The sequence below is a fragment of the Tamandua tetradactyla genome, chromosome 1 (genome assembly GCF_023851605.1).
Source record: "Tamandua tetradactyla isolate mTamTet1 chromosome 1, mTamTet1.pri, whole genome shotgun sequence".
In the NCBI taxonomy this organism is placed as follows: Eukaryota; Metazoa; Chordata; class Mammalia; order Pilosa; family Myrmecophagidae; genus Tamandua; species Tamandua tetradactyla.
Genome location: NC_135327.1, coordinates 67,638,093 through 67,655,778, shown reverse-complemented (window position 1 = coordinate 67,655,778; position 17,686 = coordinate 67,638,093). Strand labels below are relative to the sequence as shown.

The following is a 17,686-nucleotide window of genomic DNA, read 5'->3' as shown; positions in this document are numbered from 1 at the left end:
AGGCAATACTTCATATGGGGTGGGAGAGGAGCTGAAAGGGAGGTTCGGCTGAGCAGGGCTGGATCGAGGCGCACCTCAGAAGGGGTGGCAGGTGGGGGTGAGGGGAAGGTGGGCGTGGGACCAGAGGGGGTGGGCCTCGCTGTGGGTGGGGGCTCCAGGCACAAGCAGGACCCTCCAGACTCCAATGCTGGTGGACAGAACTGAGTCAACTGGCTGCAGAGGTGTTTGAGGAGGTGGGGTAGCTGCAGAGGGCTGGGAGCTCACAAGGGGTCTGTAGCAGCTACAGATCCGAGCTCTCGTCACTTGATGGGGTGGTGGTGGTTGAGTGGGGGAAACAAGTGGGTAAGTTACCCAGAGGGGATGAGGTTCATTACTAAATGCCTCAGTGTCCGGCTCCCACCCAATAAATCAGCTGGAAGAGATAGTACTTAGTAACAGATGAAGTACTATACATGGGAGGCTCATGACTGGTTTCTCTTTGCTTTACATTGGGGAGATGATTTTGGAACTGCCAGCCTCTGTCTTTCCCTCACTCTTGGTCCCTGGATACCCCTCCCTCAAAAATCCCTGTTTCCCCTACAGGTACTCCCTTTCCCTAGAGGTGCCCCTACCCCCCAGAGATGCAGCCCAACAGATGCTCCTCTTAAACACAGATGCTCCCCTTGCCAAAGAGATGTCCCCACCCCCCCACATATCCTTTTCCCCCCACAAATGCACCTTTCTGCCCCTCATACTTCGCCCACCCATAATGTCCTACAGCCAATTTTCAAGGCACAGCCATCCAAACTCTGGCATCTCTAGTTCTAACAATTCAATCCATTCCAAGGCCACCTTCCGACATCCCCCGGGGGAGTGGCAGGGACATGCTTTTCTGAGGATAGCTAAACTTGTGCCTGGACTGGCTTGCTTCATAGCTTTTATCACTGCCTAAGCACGTCAGCATCACCCTGTCTAGTTCCTTCACCAGAACACAGGTGCCATAACCTTGTCTATGTCACCCCCATTGTATCCCCAACTCCAAAACACACATCAGGCACTTAATGGACACTCATTGAATGAAAGAATGAGAGAATGAATGAACAAATGAATGAACGAGGACAATTGCAGCCTGCTGGAAGCACGTTCAGGACATAACAAAAATTAAAAATCAGCAACAAAACAACAGCACCTGCCCAGCTCCTTGTACTGTGAAATCAGCCACCTGCAGTGCCATGATCTATCAGTGCAATGTAAGGCGTGAGCTGTCAGTCATCCTGGGGTGGGTGGGCAAGCGGGGAGGGCAGAGGATGGAGAGCATTCACATGGAAAAATAGAAATGGGAGTTCTGAAATTCCCCAATGGTGTTCCCCTGGTTGAAGACCCCAAGACTGCTGACCCAAGGCCAGGGAATAGGAGCTTCACTGTCTCCAGCCCACTCTCAAGTGCTAGCAGGAACTTCACACACGCCTAAAATAATGAGCCAGTATTGGGCAATAGCCTGGCAGGTTATAAAGAGGACTTCACTCCATAAAATAAACAAAAATAAAACAATTGAAATAAAATAAAAGTCACTACTCTGTTGCCTCTTAGATCCAATGCGGCATAATGGATTGCAATAAAATGTTATGTTCACTCTTTCTACCATCGACCCCACAATTCCTCCCTTCAAAGCCACAGAAATGAGATCTGGGCTTTCTCAGCCCCTTGCCATTCAGTGTGAGCCCCAAAGCATCACATCCAAAAAAAGGCTACAACATATTATCAGTGCAGGCCCTTGAATTTTGCCATTTTTCACTCATTTTATGAAAGGCAAAAAGCAATAAAACACCCAAACAATTACACAAAGAGACATTAAAAGCAAAAATGACCCCCAACCACTGCTGGCTAGTATGCAGTTTCCTGTTAGGGACTGAATTGCATCCCCCATGAAGACATGTTCAATCCTAACCCCTGTTCCTCCGGATGTGAGCCCATTTGTAAACAGGATCTTCAAAGATCCTTCTAGTTATGATGAGGTGAAATGGAATCGGGTTGGGGGATGCAAACCCAATATGATTGCCTGGTAAACAGAGGAAATTTAGACACAGCAGGAGGAGTCAGAGAGGGAGAGATGGCCAGGGGATGGAGACATGAACTGAACTAAATGGTTAGCAAAATGTGGCAGACTTTGGATGTTGGATTTCTAGCCTCCAAACCATGAGATAATCAGTTCCTGCTCTTTAAGCCAACCGGCCTATGGCACTTTGTTATAGCAGCCCTGGCAGGGTAAGACCCACGTCCACCTCTCACACTGGATAGCAAGAGGCTGAGAAAGCCCAGACTTCATTTCCATGGCTTTGAAGGGAGGAACTGTGGGGTCGACTGCAGAAGGAATGAACAAAATTTAAACACTTTATTGCAATCCATTATGTCACATTGGGTCTCGCGCAGAGAATGCAGGTTACCAGGGGCTAAGCTGAGGGTGGGAGGAGTCTGGGCATTTGTCTGGGCCACTGAAAGGTCAGCTTGTACAGGTCCACCCATGGACTCCCTGCTTTCAGAGGTCAGCTATGAAGCTTAGATGTGTGGTGTCCCAGTGCAGAGCTTGGAAAGGAGCTGGGTCAGGAACTCGGAGAGAGGCTGAGGGACGCAAGAGTAGTGCCCAAGGTCAGCGAAGGGCTGGGAGAATGGTCAGGCCAGGAGCCCCTTTGAAAATCCAGGTGACTTAGCCATCTTCCATGAGCCCAGTCCTTCTTGCATCTCTAAAGCAATGGTTTGATACCCTGTCCCTAGAGTTCTTTCTAGTTCTTTCTGTGGTACCAACAAGGGGAGGGAGAAGACCTGCTACCAACTGGCTATATTTGCACTTTGGTCTAAAGGAGCTGCCTGCTGAGGCCAATCTGCCACTTCCAGAGAGGTGCCCTGCTTGGGGACCCGAGTGACATGGGAAGGCCCTACGGATGTCATCATGGCCACCCAGCCCTGGCTGCCTCCCTCATGGGAAAGCAGTGTTGTGAGATGTTCTTGGGACTTTGCCATGCACAGACCCTCCTGTCCAGGTTTGGAATTTTGACACAAAAGAAAGCAAAGGGCTGAGCACTCAGAGCAGGTAATATCTGGTTAGTTGTTGTCTTAAGAACAAAATAAAAGACCTCTTTGCAAATCTTTTGGATTTGATGTTTGTTTCTCTTTTTGTTTGTTACTTACTTCCTTAAAAACAGCAACAATGTAAAGTAAATGCTTAATGGGGGTCCAGCAAAAGGAGACAAATCTCTCTTGGGCCTTGACCATGAATTCCACAAACTGTCCCATAATGGAGCATCCACGATGGCTTATGGGAGAAAGAAAGTAAAAAGCTTGGAAGGGAACAGGGACAACAAGCAGGAAGGTGACAGCCAAACTGGTGCGGGAAGTGACCTTTGTCCTGAAAAGAAGCTTCAAGGCTGCAAAGGGAGTGGGCTGAGGCCTGAAAAGGCGAGATTCGTTGGGTCTTGAGTTGGGAATTGAGTTCCAAAGCTGCCTCTCACTGTAAAAGCTCCAGTTCCAGCCCTGCACCTAGCCGAAACCCACAGATGTGCTAACCTCTCTGAGCCTAAAATGGAGGAGGGGAGTGGATTCCGTGGCCCATGAATTCCTTCCCAGATGCAGCACCCTCAGATGTGGTCCATGAGGGAATGGGATGTTTGTGCAGGCCTGAGTCCAGCCATGCCAGACAGGTCAGGAAAGCAGGCCCTGGTGGCAGTGTGTCGTGAGAGGGCAGGGAATGGCAGAGGTTTGGGTGTCCAAATTTTGTCCCTACTATGCTGAGTGGTCTTGAAAGACTCTCTCCAGCTCTCTGAATAGGTTATAAAGCTAGCTGTGACCTTTGGGGCTGGACACATAACAGGAAACCTGGAAAGGCAGGCTGAGAGTGCTTTGGAACCTGGAAGATGCCTATGGTACATGGGGCCATAGCTATACTGCAGGTTCACTTGGAAGCACACTCTATCCTCTATACCCAGGGTTCTCTTATCTGGGTTTATGGTCATCAGGGCTCAAGGTCTGGTGGGTAGCATGCCCTGCAAAAGAGACCCCAGCCATGGCCAGGGCTGCTGCAGGACACGAGGTGGAAGGCTGGCCCCTTGGAGGATAGCACCTGCCCTGTGGCCCACAGCCTAAGGAGAAGGCCCCACACAGGGTAGGGGCCAGAAGCCAGAAGGCCTGTGTGTGGAAGTGAGGAATAGCTGGGTCAACCAGCAGCTGGGGTGGGGGCTTTGTCAGGGAAGCTACAGCTGTAGGGTCCAGTCTTGGCCACAGAGGGAGGCAGGGATGGTTTCTAAGTGGCAACTACATGGTCAGATCTGGTTAGAAATGTCACATCATTGGCAGCTGTGATAGCCTGGAGAAAGGAATGGGGTTTCTGCCACACTCTCCTCTGAGGAATAATCAGCTTTGAGGGAAAGTTGAAGAGTGCAGAAGGGGTGAGAGCAACTAATATAAAGTCCAAAGAGATGCTGTGTGGGAATTACTGTCTGTGTTCTAAGCAGTAGAATAAAAACTTCCAGAAGATTCTGGTTGACCTTTTTAAAGAAACTGTTGACTCCAAGGAACTAACCAAAGTACCTCACCTATACTTAGTACCTAATAGGTGCTTGACGGATGATGTATGGATTGAATGAGGCAAGGAATCTCCATCCTATGCCTTGTACTCAGTAGATGCTTGATGGATGATGTATGGATTGAATGAGGCAAGGAATCTCCATCCTATGCCTTGTACTCAGTAGATGCTTGATGGATGGACATGGACTTAATTAGAAGGAGGTGTATGCCCTCTAAATTTTTCATATAGCTCTTAGCCATAGGTTATCACACCACCTGAGTGGTCCAGAAATTCCTTGAATTAAGTGTATGCGCTCAGCTCCCTACCTTTCCAACACCACTCTTTTATTTTTTTCTTTCACATGGGCAGGCACTGGGAATCGAACCCGGGTTCTCTGGCATGGCAGGCGAGCATTCTTGCCTGCTGAGCCACCATGGCCCACCCTCCAACACCACTCTTGCCTGCAGAGGTAGGCAGGAAAGAAAGAGCAATGCTGGATCTGAAAATAAGGGGTTGCTTTTTTGGGGGAGAGAGAGAAGAAAGAACACCCAGTAGAGTGTTGATGTGGGCACTGGGTAGAAAGGGGAGCCAAACTCCTCCCATCATATGTTTACACTTTTGTCCTTCTCATCACTCATTCTGAAAGGTGTCGCTGAACAGAACTATTGCCTTGAGCTAGCTTCCATGCTGCTCGCTGCCCACGTGACTTTGGATAGGTCCACTCCCACTGCTCGGCTCTGCTTCCTTATCTGTGATGTGAGGAATAAAAACCAGGGATGCAAGGAGGATTATACGAGCTCACCAATGGAAAGCACTTAGAAATCTCTGTTTTAAAGCCAGTGCTTGGTCTTCGTGGCTTTCATATTACAGCGTTTGCAGGTAATTGTTTGTCAGCATTCATAATTTCATAACAGTCATTCTGAGTTCTGCAACTGTGGAATAGGACTTCACATCAGCCCCACATGAGCCTCAAGAATCTGGGATGAACAGGTGCTGAGAACCCATGATGGCATCCAGGGGCCTTGGATGAAAGACCTGAAGGCAGTGTTGCTAAATGCATGGATTTACCAGGCATGTGAAGAATGCATAGGGTGTAATCACAGATGGACATCATGTTGAGTGAAATAAGCCAGACTCAAAAGGGTGAATGTTGTGTGTTCTCACTTATGTGAAATGCCCAGAATAAGCAAATCTACAAGACAGAAAATAGATAATAGGTTACCAGGGGCTGGGATGGGTATGGGTTTGTGAGAAGGGGGAGTTATTGCTTAATGGGTACAGAGTTTCTGTTATGAAAAAACTGGGGCAATGGACGTCAGTGGTGGTAGCATAATACTGTGAATGAAATTAATAGCACTGAATTGTATACCTTAAAGTGAAATAAAATAACAAATTATTTCAATGAAATGTGAAAAAAGAACCGAAAATGAAAACAGAAACAAACAAAAAAATTGGAGTGGCTGGGGGTTCTTTACGTGCATCAAGGCACGGAAGAAGGGAAGAGCTCCAGGACTTCAGGGCAAGAAGACTGACTATGGAGGCTGGGGTGGCAGGTGAGGAAAGCTGGGGAAGGGGCTGGACATTTGCCCTGGGGCCTACTGGCAAAGGGCCTTCAGCAACCAGTAAGGGATCTGGCTTCCTTTTAGGAAATGTGGGCCAGGCAGCCTTTGGGGTGGGCAAGTGGTACCCTCAGCTTTGTTTGGGAAAGACGCCCTCTCTCCCTGCAGCCTCACTCTACCCTAGGAGGTTCCAGATGAATACCTGCTCACTTGCCTCTGGCTAGGAAGGAACTGAGATTTGGAGGAATAACTTTGTCCCAGTAACACAGTCAGAAAAGGTGGGCTCAAGCTGGCCCACTTCTCCAGTCAGCGGAGCCTGTCCAACATGGTGCTTTGTGCCTAAGCAGGTGAACCTCAGGTGATTAGTGAGAATCTGGTTATTTCACCTCTGGTCCCAGCTCTGGGAGAGGCTCACTTTGCTCATACAACTCTACAGGGCTCAGGTCAGGGCCTCCAGTTCTCTCTGCTTTGTGGGAATGCAATGAAAACTGTGAGAAAGCCCTTTCCCTTTAAAAGTGGCCAGACGGGTGTCAAGGAGTTACCAGGGAACGATGGTGGGTAATAGATACCTGGGCCTAATTTTGGGAACCTCCCAATGCTCACCAACACTGCACAGGGTTTGCTACAGCCAGTACCTCGGAATGCAGTGACTCACGCTGGGTGACTAGTTAAATAGCAAAGTCAACGGTGAGGACTAGCCTTATCCCACATGGCAGACTCACAAGAATATTCAGTGAAGTGTTTCCCACACATGCAGGCTGTGGGATCTAATGGAAAATACATGGCTTTGGAGTTGGACATGGTTTCATTCTGCTCTGCTGCCTATGGGCTGGGCAACCTTGGGTGTGTCCTCCCTTTTGCTCTGATGCTTCACTTTTCCTCATCTGTTAAATGGGCATCTCTACCATAGGGATATCTGATTGGACTGACCTGAATTTTCCCCTGGACCCCAGTGCTGTCCATCCGGCTGGCCACGTTGACCGTGTTTCCCCAGATGTCATATTGTGGTCTCCGGGCCCCAATCACGCCAGCCACCACAGGGCCAACGTTGATGCCTATAAAACAGCAGCCACATAGAATGTAGTTAACTGAAAAGTTTAATTTACCTCAGCTAGGACCACTCCTGTTTCCCAATGGGGAAGTCTTCTACATTTGGGGTTTTGGATCCTGGGGTAACCTGGTATTCTCCATAGAGAATTGGAGAGGGGGTGGGAACTCTGACTGCATAAAGGGGAGTTTACTCCCCTGCAATGCCACCCCAGCTCCTGTGGAGCAATGCTGGCTGCTGGAAACTCATCCCTAACCCTGAGACATGGTCTCGCTTCCCAGAATGTCCACCTCTGAGCTGAGATCTGCCCTGGAGCCTCAGAGACATCGATTGTCCAATATATGTGATCATAACCGTATACAGTCCCCCCACCCCAATGCATCTTCTCTTTTCCAGACAGGGAAAAGCATCTTCTAACTTCCCCCCCTTGATGTGATCCTACTGCTCAATATCTCTTCTATCTGATCTGAACTGATCATAGCAAACCCTCTAAGGGAAGGAGTGAAGGCCTCCTACCCTTGATGTAACCCAGATGTCCTGGCAGACGCAGACCTGGAATGTATCCTGGCGACCCAGATCCACCGAGATAGAATCATCACTGTGAGACCTTTGGCCAAGGATTAACCGCTCAGGTTTCCCTAGATTTCAAATGGTGGATAATACAGCTGCACATCCCAGGGCTTTTTCACGGGTGGAATGTCAGAGGGCTGAGCCCACCATGGCTTCTGTTATAAGGCTGTGTCACAGCCAACTGCTGCAACGGAGTTCTCATCCAAGCTACTTTCTGTATGTGTGAATATATATTTCTGAACTTGTCTAAGGGGTTTTAACAATGTTTTGGCCACCGGCCCAGTAAATTTCCTTTTATAAAGACGGCACAGAAGAGCTGGCATGGCGCAGGAGGAGAGCAGAGAGTGCAGACGTGACTGCTTGAGCAGGCATGGGCTCAGCCTGCCAGGGGCAGGTGGATGTGTGAGATCCCAGAGAAGCTACAAAGGGCCACATCCAAGACGATGGAGAGGAAAGCGGAGTGCCCTCCTCTGACAAGCCTGATACCCAGCCCCATGGAAAAGAATGAGCTGGAGCCAGCTTGATGGGCACTGGGGCCCCAGGGACCGTCCACCCAGCCCCCACCATAGGATACCCAGGGAGACCTCAGTGAAGGATTCCTACCCTGGAGTCCTCTATGGCAGAAAGAAGATCTGAACTTCCCTGCCTTGAATGGTTCTGCTTTCTTCATGTAGGTATGCCTACCAATCAGAGCCCTGGGCCTGGAACAGTGAGGTACCCCACCCCTGCCCAACATCACCCCCCAAATTATAGCCAATTGGAGGTGCTGCTGGGCCAACGTCCTGCCTGATAGAGCTTGCTGTTAAGAACATCAGAACTCTGGATGCTCTGAAATGGATCTGGTACCACCACTGTTCAAGATAGCCTGGAGATTTCTAGTGAAATTTTAATTATTTATTTATAAACAATAGTTAAAATAATAAAATTATTATTATTTGTTAGCTGGACAATAAATCTTTAAGACCCTAACTCTTTGTTCTGCATGAAGCTTCTTCACTTCTATAACCAGTGTTTGGAGGCAACTCTGAAATATCTAAGGCTCTGTGTCCTATTGCTAATATCCATGCATTCTGCAACCATACCCCCTCTTGCTGAGAGGCTGGGAACTGTGCCTGCTGACCACACTCCCAGGGGACCATAGCAGGAACTCAGGACCAGACCACCCGGCCCATGGGAAGAGCCAGTGTGCGCTGACCTGTGGGTCTAGGAAAGGTGACCTTGGCCCCTGCAATGGGATCATCTTAGAGCCTTACCCACTCGGAGGACAAAGTCGTTGTAAGACTGATAGTTGATCTCATCCAGGACGTCAAACATCTCCATGGCAAAATCTGCGAGGGTGCTGAGGTGGGAGGAGATGGACTTTTTCGCCTAGGCATGGAAAGACACAGATAGTTAGAGCTGGGCAGGGCAAGGGGCAGTCGGCCTGTACCATTGACAGGACTAGGGGTGCTGAATCTTGCATCCACAACACAGTACAACACAACTCTCAGTGTTCAGCTGGGGAAGTATTTGTGGATGCTTTTCATCAGACATTGCTCTTGGTTCCCCTGTGGTCTTACAGTGTGTTTATAACCCAAAGGCTCCAGGTAGGAAGCTGAGATGAGAAGGAAATCTTGCCCAGAGTCAGAACACCCCCTCCCCAGTCTGTGAGAACCTCAGGCTGTGCTCTTCTACTTCCTTATGCATGTACGGACTGGACAAGTGCATTCAAATTCCTGCTTGGGGACAGTGTTCTCACTGGTCCTTCCCAGGGGTACATGGACACATGGGGAAAGTTCCAACTCTCCCTCCTGGAGAGCAGGATGCAGAGATCCTGGTTTTTGTTTCCTTTTTTTTTTGGAGCGTGGGGATTTCAGAGGTCTTTTCCTTTGTGAAGAATGACAACCCTAGATGGTTTCCTTTTTTAAATGACGTCAAGGTTTCACATTTTTCTTTATTGGGGAGATTTTACTTGCCCTCAAATTGTGGAACTTTTTCTTCAGCCACTATTTCTTAGACTGTCCTCCAGGTAAGGATCCCATAGGATGGTCTGAGGAGCTGCTGGGTAGCAGGAGTGGGTGGGAGGTTGGGGCAAGAGGGTCCCAAAATCCCTGCTCCTAGCCAAATAAGTGGCTCTGTTCTGTCTGCTTGGGATACAAAACAAAAGGTCATCTGACTAAGGGAGGGGGAACATTTTGAGGACCATGCCATAGAGGAGAAGCTGCTCCCTTTTCTGAGGTGCCTGGAATGTGGGCATCACAGACCAAAACACCCCAGCAATCAGGGGCCTCCAGTTGCCCAAAGCCAGGGCAGCCTGGCAGTGAGGGTCTGCAACCTGAGGTTGCACATGGGATTGTAACTCCACACATGCATTTGAATGGATAGGTTACAGAAAGAAAAAAAAAAAAAACCACTTGAGTCCAGATGCCCTTATTTTTCAAGTCAGTGTATGCCCTGGCTGGAGCCATAGATTGTCCCCTCATTGTTGAGCCATCCTGCCATGCCCAGCTGCCCCCAGCCCCACATGTAGGCCTCTGCTCCTTTCAAGCTGGGGTGCAAATGGATGTCGGTCCCCCAGGTACCCAGTGACCTCCTGTGTGTGGCCCGGTTGGGGGCTCCCACACAGTAGGTAAGAATGTCACAATCATGGGCCAGGTGTGGGCTTGGGATGCCTCCAGGAGGTAGGCAGTGGGATGGCCTGGGCGGGCAAGGGATGCCACAGTTCTCATAGGGACATGCATCCAGCCACACCTGGTAGCCGGTGCTCGGAGCAAGAACTGCAAACGGAGCTGAGACTGCGAGGAGGCACATGCACCGCAGATGCGGGAGGCATTTCCTAGTTTGCCATCCCTGGGCCCTGACTGTGCATGGAGTTCTATGGGGTGCCCTGCCCTGAGATACGCCCCCTCCTGCAACACCTGATGGCGGGGGTGGGGGTGGGGACAGGAGTGTGGGTAGGGCAGCCCGTCTGTGCGGAAGGGAATCTGTCTCTCTTACTCCTGCCAACATGTGCAAGGAGATGGATATACAAAGATGTGGATCCCTGCATCTTCCTAAAACAGTTAAAAAATAAGCTTCAAATCCAGACACAGTCATTTATACCTGTTGAATAGCAGTCGGGGGCAGACAAACTGAAAAGACAAAGCAAGGCTGGGTGAAGAGACAGCCCTGGCGTGACCCAGGGGCAAAGGCACTTAGGTGCCCTAGGAGGTTGTATGTAGACTTAATCGTGGCCCCCCACAAGGACATGTTCACGTCCTGATCCCCGTCCCCTATGGGGTGGATTCATTTGTAAATGGGATCTTTGAAGATCCTACTAGTGGAAGCCAGGTGAATCAGGCTGGGCCCTGAGCCAATGTGACTGTCCTTCTGAGCAGAGGAAATTTGGGCACAGTCATTAGAAATCGGAGGAGGAGACAAGGCAGATTGCCCTGTGACCGAGGCTGAGATTGAGCCACCACCAGAAGGCTACAGACTTGGGAGAAATCATGGCCTTGCCGACACTTTGATGTTGGACTCCCACACTCTATAAACTGTGAGACAATAAATTCCTTTTGTTCAAGGTCTGCAATGACTATCATAGCAGCCCTGGCAGTCTAAGACACCCCTCACCCAGGGTATACTCTGTGTCAGCTGAGGGTGGAATGTTGTTAGAAGTCAGAGTTCAGCTCTGATCCACTTGTGGACAGAGAGAAAGTACGAGCTGAGAATATCCTAGTGATGTTCTAGCTCAATCTCCTCATTGACAGGAGGGGAAACTGAGGCCATGGCAGGGAGACTTCTCTCTCCCAGACAACTGGTATCAGCAGATGACCTCTGCATTCAGGGTCTCCCCTAGACTCTGATGCCTCTGGCTGAGAAAGGCTCTTGAGTGGAAGCCCCAGGGCTGGTTCGAACGTGCACTGTGGCTTTCTCTCATTACTCCATGAGGTGGCCCCCTCTTCATGGTCAGTTTATACACCCTGACCCACCAGGGTCACCCAGTGGCACCTGCTCTCATGTCTCTGCATCCTGTCCTGTCTGCTCCTGGAAGAGAGCTGGCTTTGAGAGACTGTGGCAGGTGGCTCAGCACCAGGTGAGGCAGAGCCTCAATTAGCCACAACCCTTCCCTCTTCCTCAGCTGCAGCAAAAAGAAATGGAGCTGGTAGCAGGAGGGGTCAGCCCTGATCTCTGCCAGATGTTTTAGGTGAAGATGCTCTCCTTTCTCCTGACGGACTGGTACTGACTTTACTTTCTGCTTCATCTGCATCTGCAGACATGGGGGTGAGTGCGATCGAGATGCTTGAAAGGCGAGGCCAAGAGAGTCCTGTGTACAAGTACTCAGTGTGGTTCTCTGCTCTAGGCCACCATCTTGCTTTTTTCATTTTAATCCTCACCAAAACTAACTTTGCAATCCGCTTTTTATGAGAGACCCCGTGGAAATATCCTTACTCTTTTGGGTGCCTCAGGGGACAGACCTAGTCCTGGTGAGTTTCCTGCTTCCAGGATGGTTTCTGACATCTGCCTCTGTGATGTAGGGCCACCTCCCTGACCTCCAGACCCCAGGAATTACACAGGCCAGGGGCAGGAAATGTACTCAAATGTGACCACAGAGTTTGCAGATCTGGTGGTCACACTTGCTGCTGATCTCCAGCAAAGTCCCTGGGGCATGAGGGAAAAGCCTGGCCTGTTTTAGGATTGGCCTGGACAGCCGGTGTCTACCTCAGTTTCCCAGTTCGTGCCTGAGAAGCACTGAACCTCTGGAAGAGGAACTCTTCTTGGACCAGAGGCCTCCTGCTTAGAGTCCCTCCCGGTGGCCCTTGACAGCCTGTCCTGGGAAACAGGGAGGACCACGGAAAAGGGGAAGGACATTTGGCTCTCTGCTCATTCTGTCTGGGTCCATCTGTACAGGGTTCCACAACAGCTGACCAATCCTTTCTCTGTGCCTTCTCCTACCAAACAAAATCCACTTGAATGGGGAAGACTCTTTGCTGGTGGCAGAGATATTGTTTGGTATGTCAGCTCCCTGAGTTAAAGGGCCAGCAGCTTTGTCCCTGGGCTTCTGATTCAGCCCGTGGCAGGGAAGGATGACATCTGCTGGTGAACTCCCTATCTTGGATCCTGATGTCATCTAGAGCTTATCTTGAAAATGAAACACAAGACATTTTCAAGTATTTTCAACCTCTGGCACCTAATGTACTTTGGAGAATCCATGCTAAGGCACTGATTCTAGGTGCTTCACAGATAATCAGAATTTGATGTTCAAGAACAAGAAGTAGTTAAATGAACAATGGTGCTTTCAGACAGCTGATTACCATGCAGCCATTAAAACGTTCATAAAGACTTACAGTTACATCAAGAAAGTTTAAATATAATGTTAAGTGAAGGGAGGATGAGAGAAAGCTACACACTCCACAACTTCAAACAAGCAGCAGCAGTCCATGGAGGTGAAATCAGAAGGAAATACATCTCCATTCACTCTTTTGGCACTTGTCTTAAATAAATGTCCTTGGAACTGGTATGCCATGCCCACTGCAGAAATCTCTGGTTCTGCTTGTAGCTAACTGGAGTTTGGCTCCTCCTGCCTGTGATGGCTAATTTTAATGTACTAGCACAGTAAGGTTATGGAGTCCAGTTTTTTCAAACACTTCCCTGGATGATGCTGTGTAGGAATGTCATAGATAGGATTAGCATCTACAATCATTCAATCAAAGATTACTCTGCACTGGGGACTGGATCATGTACTCCGGGAAAACATGTTTATTTTTAATTCATTCGTATGGTTGTGAACCCTTTGTGAAAAGAACCTATGGGAAGATATTATTTTTGGTTAGACTATGTCTCTTTTCCTGCCCCCATCACCCCAGAGCTCCTGTCCTGAGGCCTTGAGTTGCTACTACCTCAGGGCCCTGAGCTCCCCTAGACTTTGTCCTGCCCAGAGCCCTGCCGGCTCCAAGGGCTGTAGCTGGGCCCCAGTGACCTGAAGCATGGATGAAACTGCAACTCTTGAGCCTGGGCTAGCAGCAACCCTGCCAGATATTAGCTCTCCCTCCTTGCCATACTCCTCCTGCCCTCCAGTCAATGCTCCCACCCCAGCCCTTCTCAGAAGGGCTCACTGCACAGGGCTTTGTTTTCTCAAGTGAAGCTCTTGGAGGGGCACATTTTCCAGAATGCTCAGAGGTCATTATGAACTCCCCACTGGGGTGTCTTCCGCCACCTGTCTCGGGATTGGGGAGCTTACTGCTTCCAGAGCCTGTGACCCACAGTATGCTTTGTAGACATCTTAGCTGTACTTGGGAGGCAGGTAGGAGGACGAGTTGCTGTCATTTAAGGGTAATTGCAGCGGTTTACCCAGAAGGAGCTTGAAACACTTCTAGAACATAAGTTCTGTGATATTGAGTTGAGAATGTTTCTCTTTGGGAGGCCTTGGGAGTGTCAAGAGGAGCCCTGTCCAGGGACAGCGGGGAGGGGGAGCTAGGGGAAGCTCTGTGGAATCTGCCTTCTGGATTGAGGTTTCCTAAGAGGCTGATCTGGAGAGAGAGCTGCACTGATAAAATCATCTACAAACTGTTCCCCTGGGCCAATCCACAGGGTCAGACTAGACCAGAGAAGGAGGGCAGGGGGGAAGTGTTTCAGGTCACAGAACATCCCAGGCCAGCCTGAGGCCTGGGCAACACCTACCTTGGTCCCCGCAGTGGGTGTCAGCCCCACGGCCGCCATGTAGGTGCTTCCGATGGTCTTGATCTTCTCTAATTCCTTATACAAGTCTTTGTCCATGAGCTTTGTTTAAAACATAAAACTGTTAAACATTACATAACATTTTAGACAAGTTACCGCAGTCACCAGCCACGCGAGCAAAAATAGAACTGACAAGCACATTCTCAACGGCAAGTTTTCTTCTTTGTTTTGGGGGCACTGCAAAGGGTGTCCTGGGACTGAACTGAAAAACACAAGGCTCAGGAGGCTTGGCCAAGATATTGTGAAAATGGAGGCAAGGCAGGAAGTTATAAAAACACATCCCTCCCCTTTCACAGCCAAGCTCTGGGTCATCTAGGAGAAAAACCGTGTCTCTAATTTCGAAGGGAAAAAGGGAATGACCCAGAGTCCAGTAAAGCTCAAGGAAGGATCTTAGAGGTGCTGGACCTTGTGGACAGAGCCACTCGGCCCTCACAACAGAAACATCCCAGCCCCGATGACTCCAATGTCAAGGTGAGGCCGAATGGCATGGCATGTCTGGCTTCCCTGCTTCCTACCAGGAAGCCTTCCTCCCACCTCCCAAAAGAGCATCTTTCTTCCTCTGTAACAGTTAACTTTCATTTCCAAAGGAGATACAATGGGTAGGTATGCTTCCCTGGGATGTACGTATTTCTTAATTCTCCCTGCAGAGAATGTAACTGACTGTAGGCCACAATTCAAAATTCAATTAGGGAATGGGGCATCTGAGTGAAGCCACAAAGCCAGACATGCTCCCGGTACCAGCCCCCACAGACCCAGACTGCTCAAGCACAGCAGCGGGTTTTAGGAGGATGGAAATGTGGACATCACCTCATCGAAATCCGCGATGATTTCATTCAGAAGGCGCAGACACTCCACACCCATGTTGTTGCCATCCAGCTCAATGTAGAAGTCATTGAAGTTGGGGATGGAGGCAAACATGACACCCACCTGCGAGTACGACTGGTAATAGAGGTCCTGGAAGTTCAAATAATCAAGCAGCTCAGGTAAGATCTGAAGAAACAGCCAGGCTGGCCCTTGAGAGGTAGAGTTTGTTCAGCCCAAAGGGATCCCTGAGAACTGGATTCTCTATGTGGGTGCTGGATGGCAGTATCCCAGTATATCATATACTTCAACACATACAATGGCACTGCCAAGGGAGGTGGCACAGCCCCATTCTATAGATAAGGGAAGTAGGGCTCAGAGGGGTTATGCAATCACTCAAGGCCGCACAGCTGACCAGTAGCAGGCTGGGATTTGACTCAGGAGTGAGTCCAAAGCCCCATCGCTGCCTCTACTCCACTGCCTCGTGCTTGACAAGAGATACATCTAAAAAAAGCAACTCACTCTGGACAGTTTCAAAGCATGGCTAGATTAAATATCTGTACTGAAAAATATCTATAGCCAAAGCTGTTCAAGCTGAACTCTGGAATCTCATCTGTGCCTTGAGTAGCTAAAAAAAACAGGATCCAAATCTTTTTACCTTTGAATTGGCACTTTCAGGCACGCTTTGCACAACACTGGCAGTTATTGCTCTATATTGCAGCAGTTGATGGTATTAAGAAATTAAAACTGACCCAAACCATGCTGAGAACAGTGAATGAGAAAATGAGATAAGGATGGTTCAAACAGATGGTCAAAGCTGTCATTCTGAAGCTGGGCAGATTCTATTTTTTGAAGGTGCATATTTGGCCATAACTATGTAGAAAGGAAGGAAACTCCATTCAAAATTTTCAGGCTTTATGGGGAAAAAATACCCCTATATAAAGTATGGACAATAGTAATAGTACTACCTTAATAATCTTTCATCAATTGTAACAAATATAACTACTGTTAAAAAAATAGCAGAAATACAGAGTGTTATCATCAATTGTAACAAACTTTCCTCACCAATATAAGTGTTGGTAGTGGGGAGGTACATGGGAATCCTTTATTTTATGCATGACTGTTCTGTAAACCTACAACTTCTCTAATAAAAAAAAAACACTTAAAAAATTTTTAGGCCTTGAAACAAAGTACCCCCACCTCCACCCCATTTGTGGTTTATTAAAACCCATTTTCTTCCTCATGGAGAGAAGGAGTGCTATTTTCTCTCCCACCATCAAAGGAGAGAACAAAAAACAAACTTATACTGTGTTCACTATCCACCCAGGAATTTTCCTTATGGCTCTATGGAGTGGGCAGGGGGAGGCAGAGAAGGAAGCATGTTCCATTCAATACAGGGTCTGAAAATAGGTGATTTTAAGCAGAGAGAGAAATAATAAGACAGTAGAGGTGAGTGGGACCTCCAGATTTGTAACCTCCACTGACTATATGAGAAATCCAGCTCCTCGCTGGGTTCAGACACAGTGGGCTTCCCTATGCAAGATCCATGGGTCTTGCCAGGTGTTCAGCTCACCATGTTCCTGGGATTTGACATGAGGAAGTGCTGGGCGACGTGGGCAGGCAGGAGGTTGAAGAGAATCCTCTTATTGTCCAATTTAACCCTCTCCATGTCGTCTCTCTCCTCTTCTGCCTGAGGGAGGGTTGAGATGATGGTCCATCAGTCACCTGTCACCTACTCACATTTCAATGGGTTGCTCGGCCCATTGGAGCTTCTTTCAAGACAACCAAATGGAACACCCAGGCTTCTCTCTAAAATCCTTGCCAGACAGAGGGCACTGAGAATAAAAGTTCAAGGGTCCATACAACCCAAGAACTTTTGCATAAGATACTACCCCAGTCAGCTGGAACTTCCAAAGGACAGACCGTGACTTCCCACCATGTCTAGGGTCTGCCCATAGTTGCTTCTGGGGATGGTGCCAGCCTCCTGGAAGCCGCTAGTATACCTCCCAGGGTATGCATGGGGCACTACCTTCTGCCTCACCCAGAATGCCCATGGCTTGTCAGGATGGGCCCTTTACTAAGGCTAGCATCTAGGTCCCTCTAGAATCTCTCTCTGCCACCACTGGGCGCTCACTTTTCTGCAGTGCTGAGGCAAGGAGAAAGTTGCATGGACCTCGGACAGTGCAGATCTGGGGCCAGTTCAGGTAAGCAGAACATGTGACTCTCCACATCCTGGGGGACAGTGAGCAGCACCAGGGCTCAAATTCCAGCTGGTATGCATTTAGCTGTAGGACTTTGTAGCGGTCATTTAAACCAAATGGTGAGGGTGAGGTGAGGGAGAGAGAGCGCTGACTGCAGCATCCTGGAGGGCACCAGAACTCAGAGACAGGCCACAAGGAGGACTGCTCTTTACTCACACTCTTGGCCCAAAGCCATGAGTGGAGCTCGGTGTATGCATGCCCCTGTACTGAGCTC

The 17,686-nt window shown here is 49.1% G+C and overlaps 1 protein-coding gene across 3 annotated transcripts in view; it reads right to left on the bottom strand.

Moving 5' to 3' along the window:
• The window catches only part of ADCY1 (adenylate cyclase 1), a 215,517-nt gene that overhangs the window by 11,360 nt on the left and 186,471 nt on the right, over positions 1–17,686 (bottom strand). Inside the window, exons 15-19 of one of the 3 annotated variants that reach the window (XM_077118667.1) lie at positions 16,785–16,901; positions 15,218–15,364; positions 14,354–14,452; positions 8,968–9,082; positions 7,027–7,151 (exon numbers count right to left, since the gene is read on the bottom strand). In XM_077118667.1, coding sequence (XP_076974782.1) covers positions 7,027–7,151; positions 8,968–9,082; positions 14,354–14,452; positions 15,218–15,364; positions 16,785–16,901 — 603 coding nt within the window. Of the gene's footprint in view, positions 1–7,026; positions 7,152–8,967; positions 9,083–14,353; positions 14,472–15,217; positions 15,365–16,784; positions 16,902–17,686 lie in introns of those variants that run through there. The other 2 variants (XM_077118671.1, XR_013158577.1) reach the window with 2 other exon arrangements.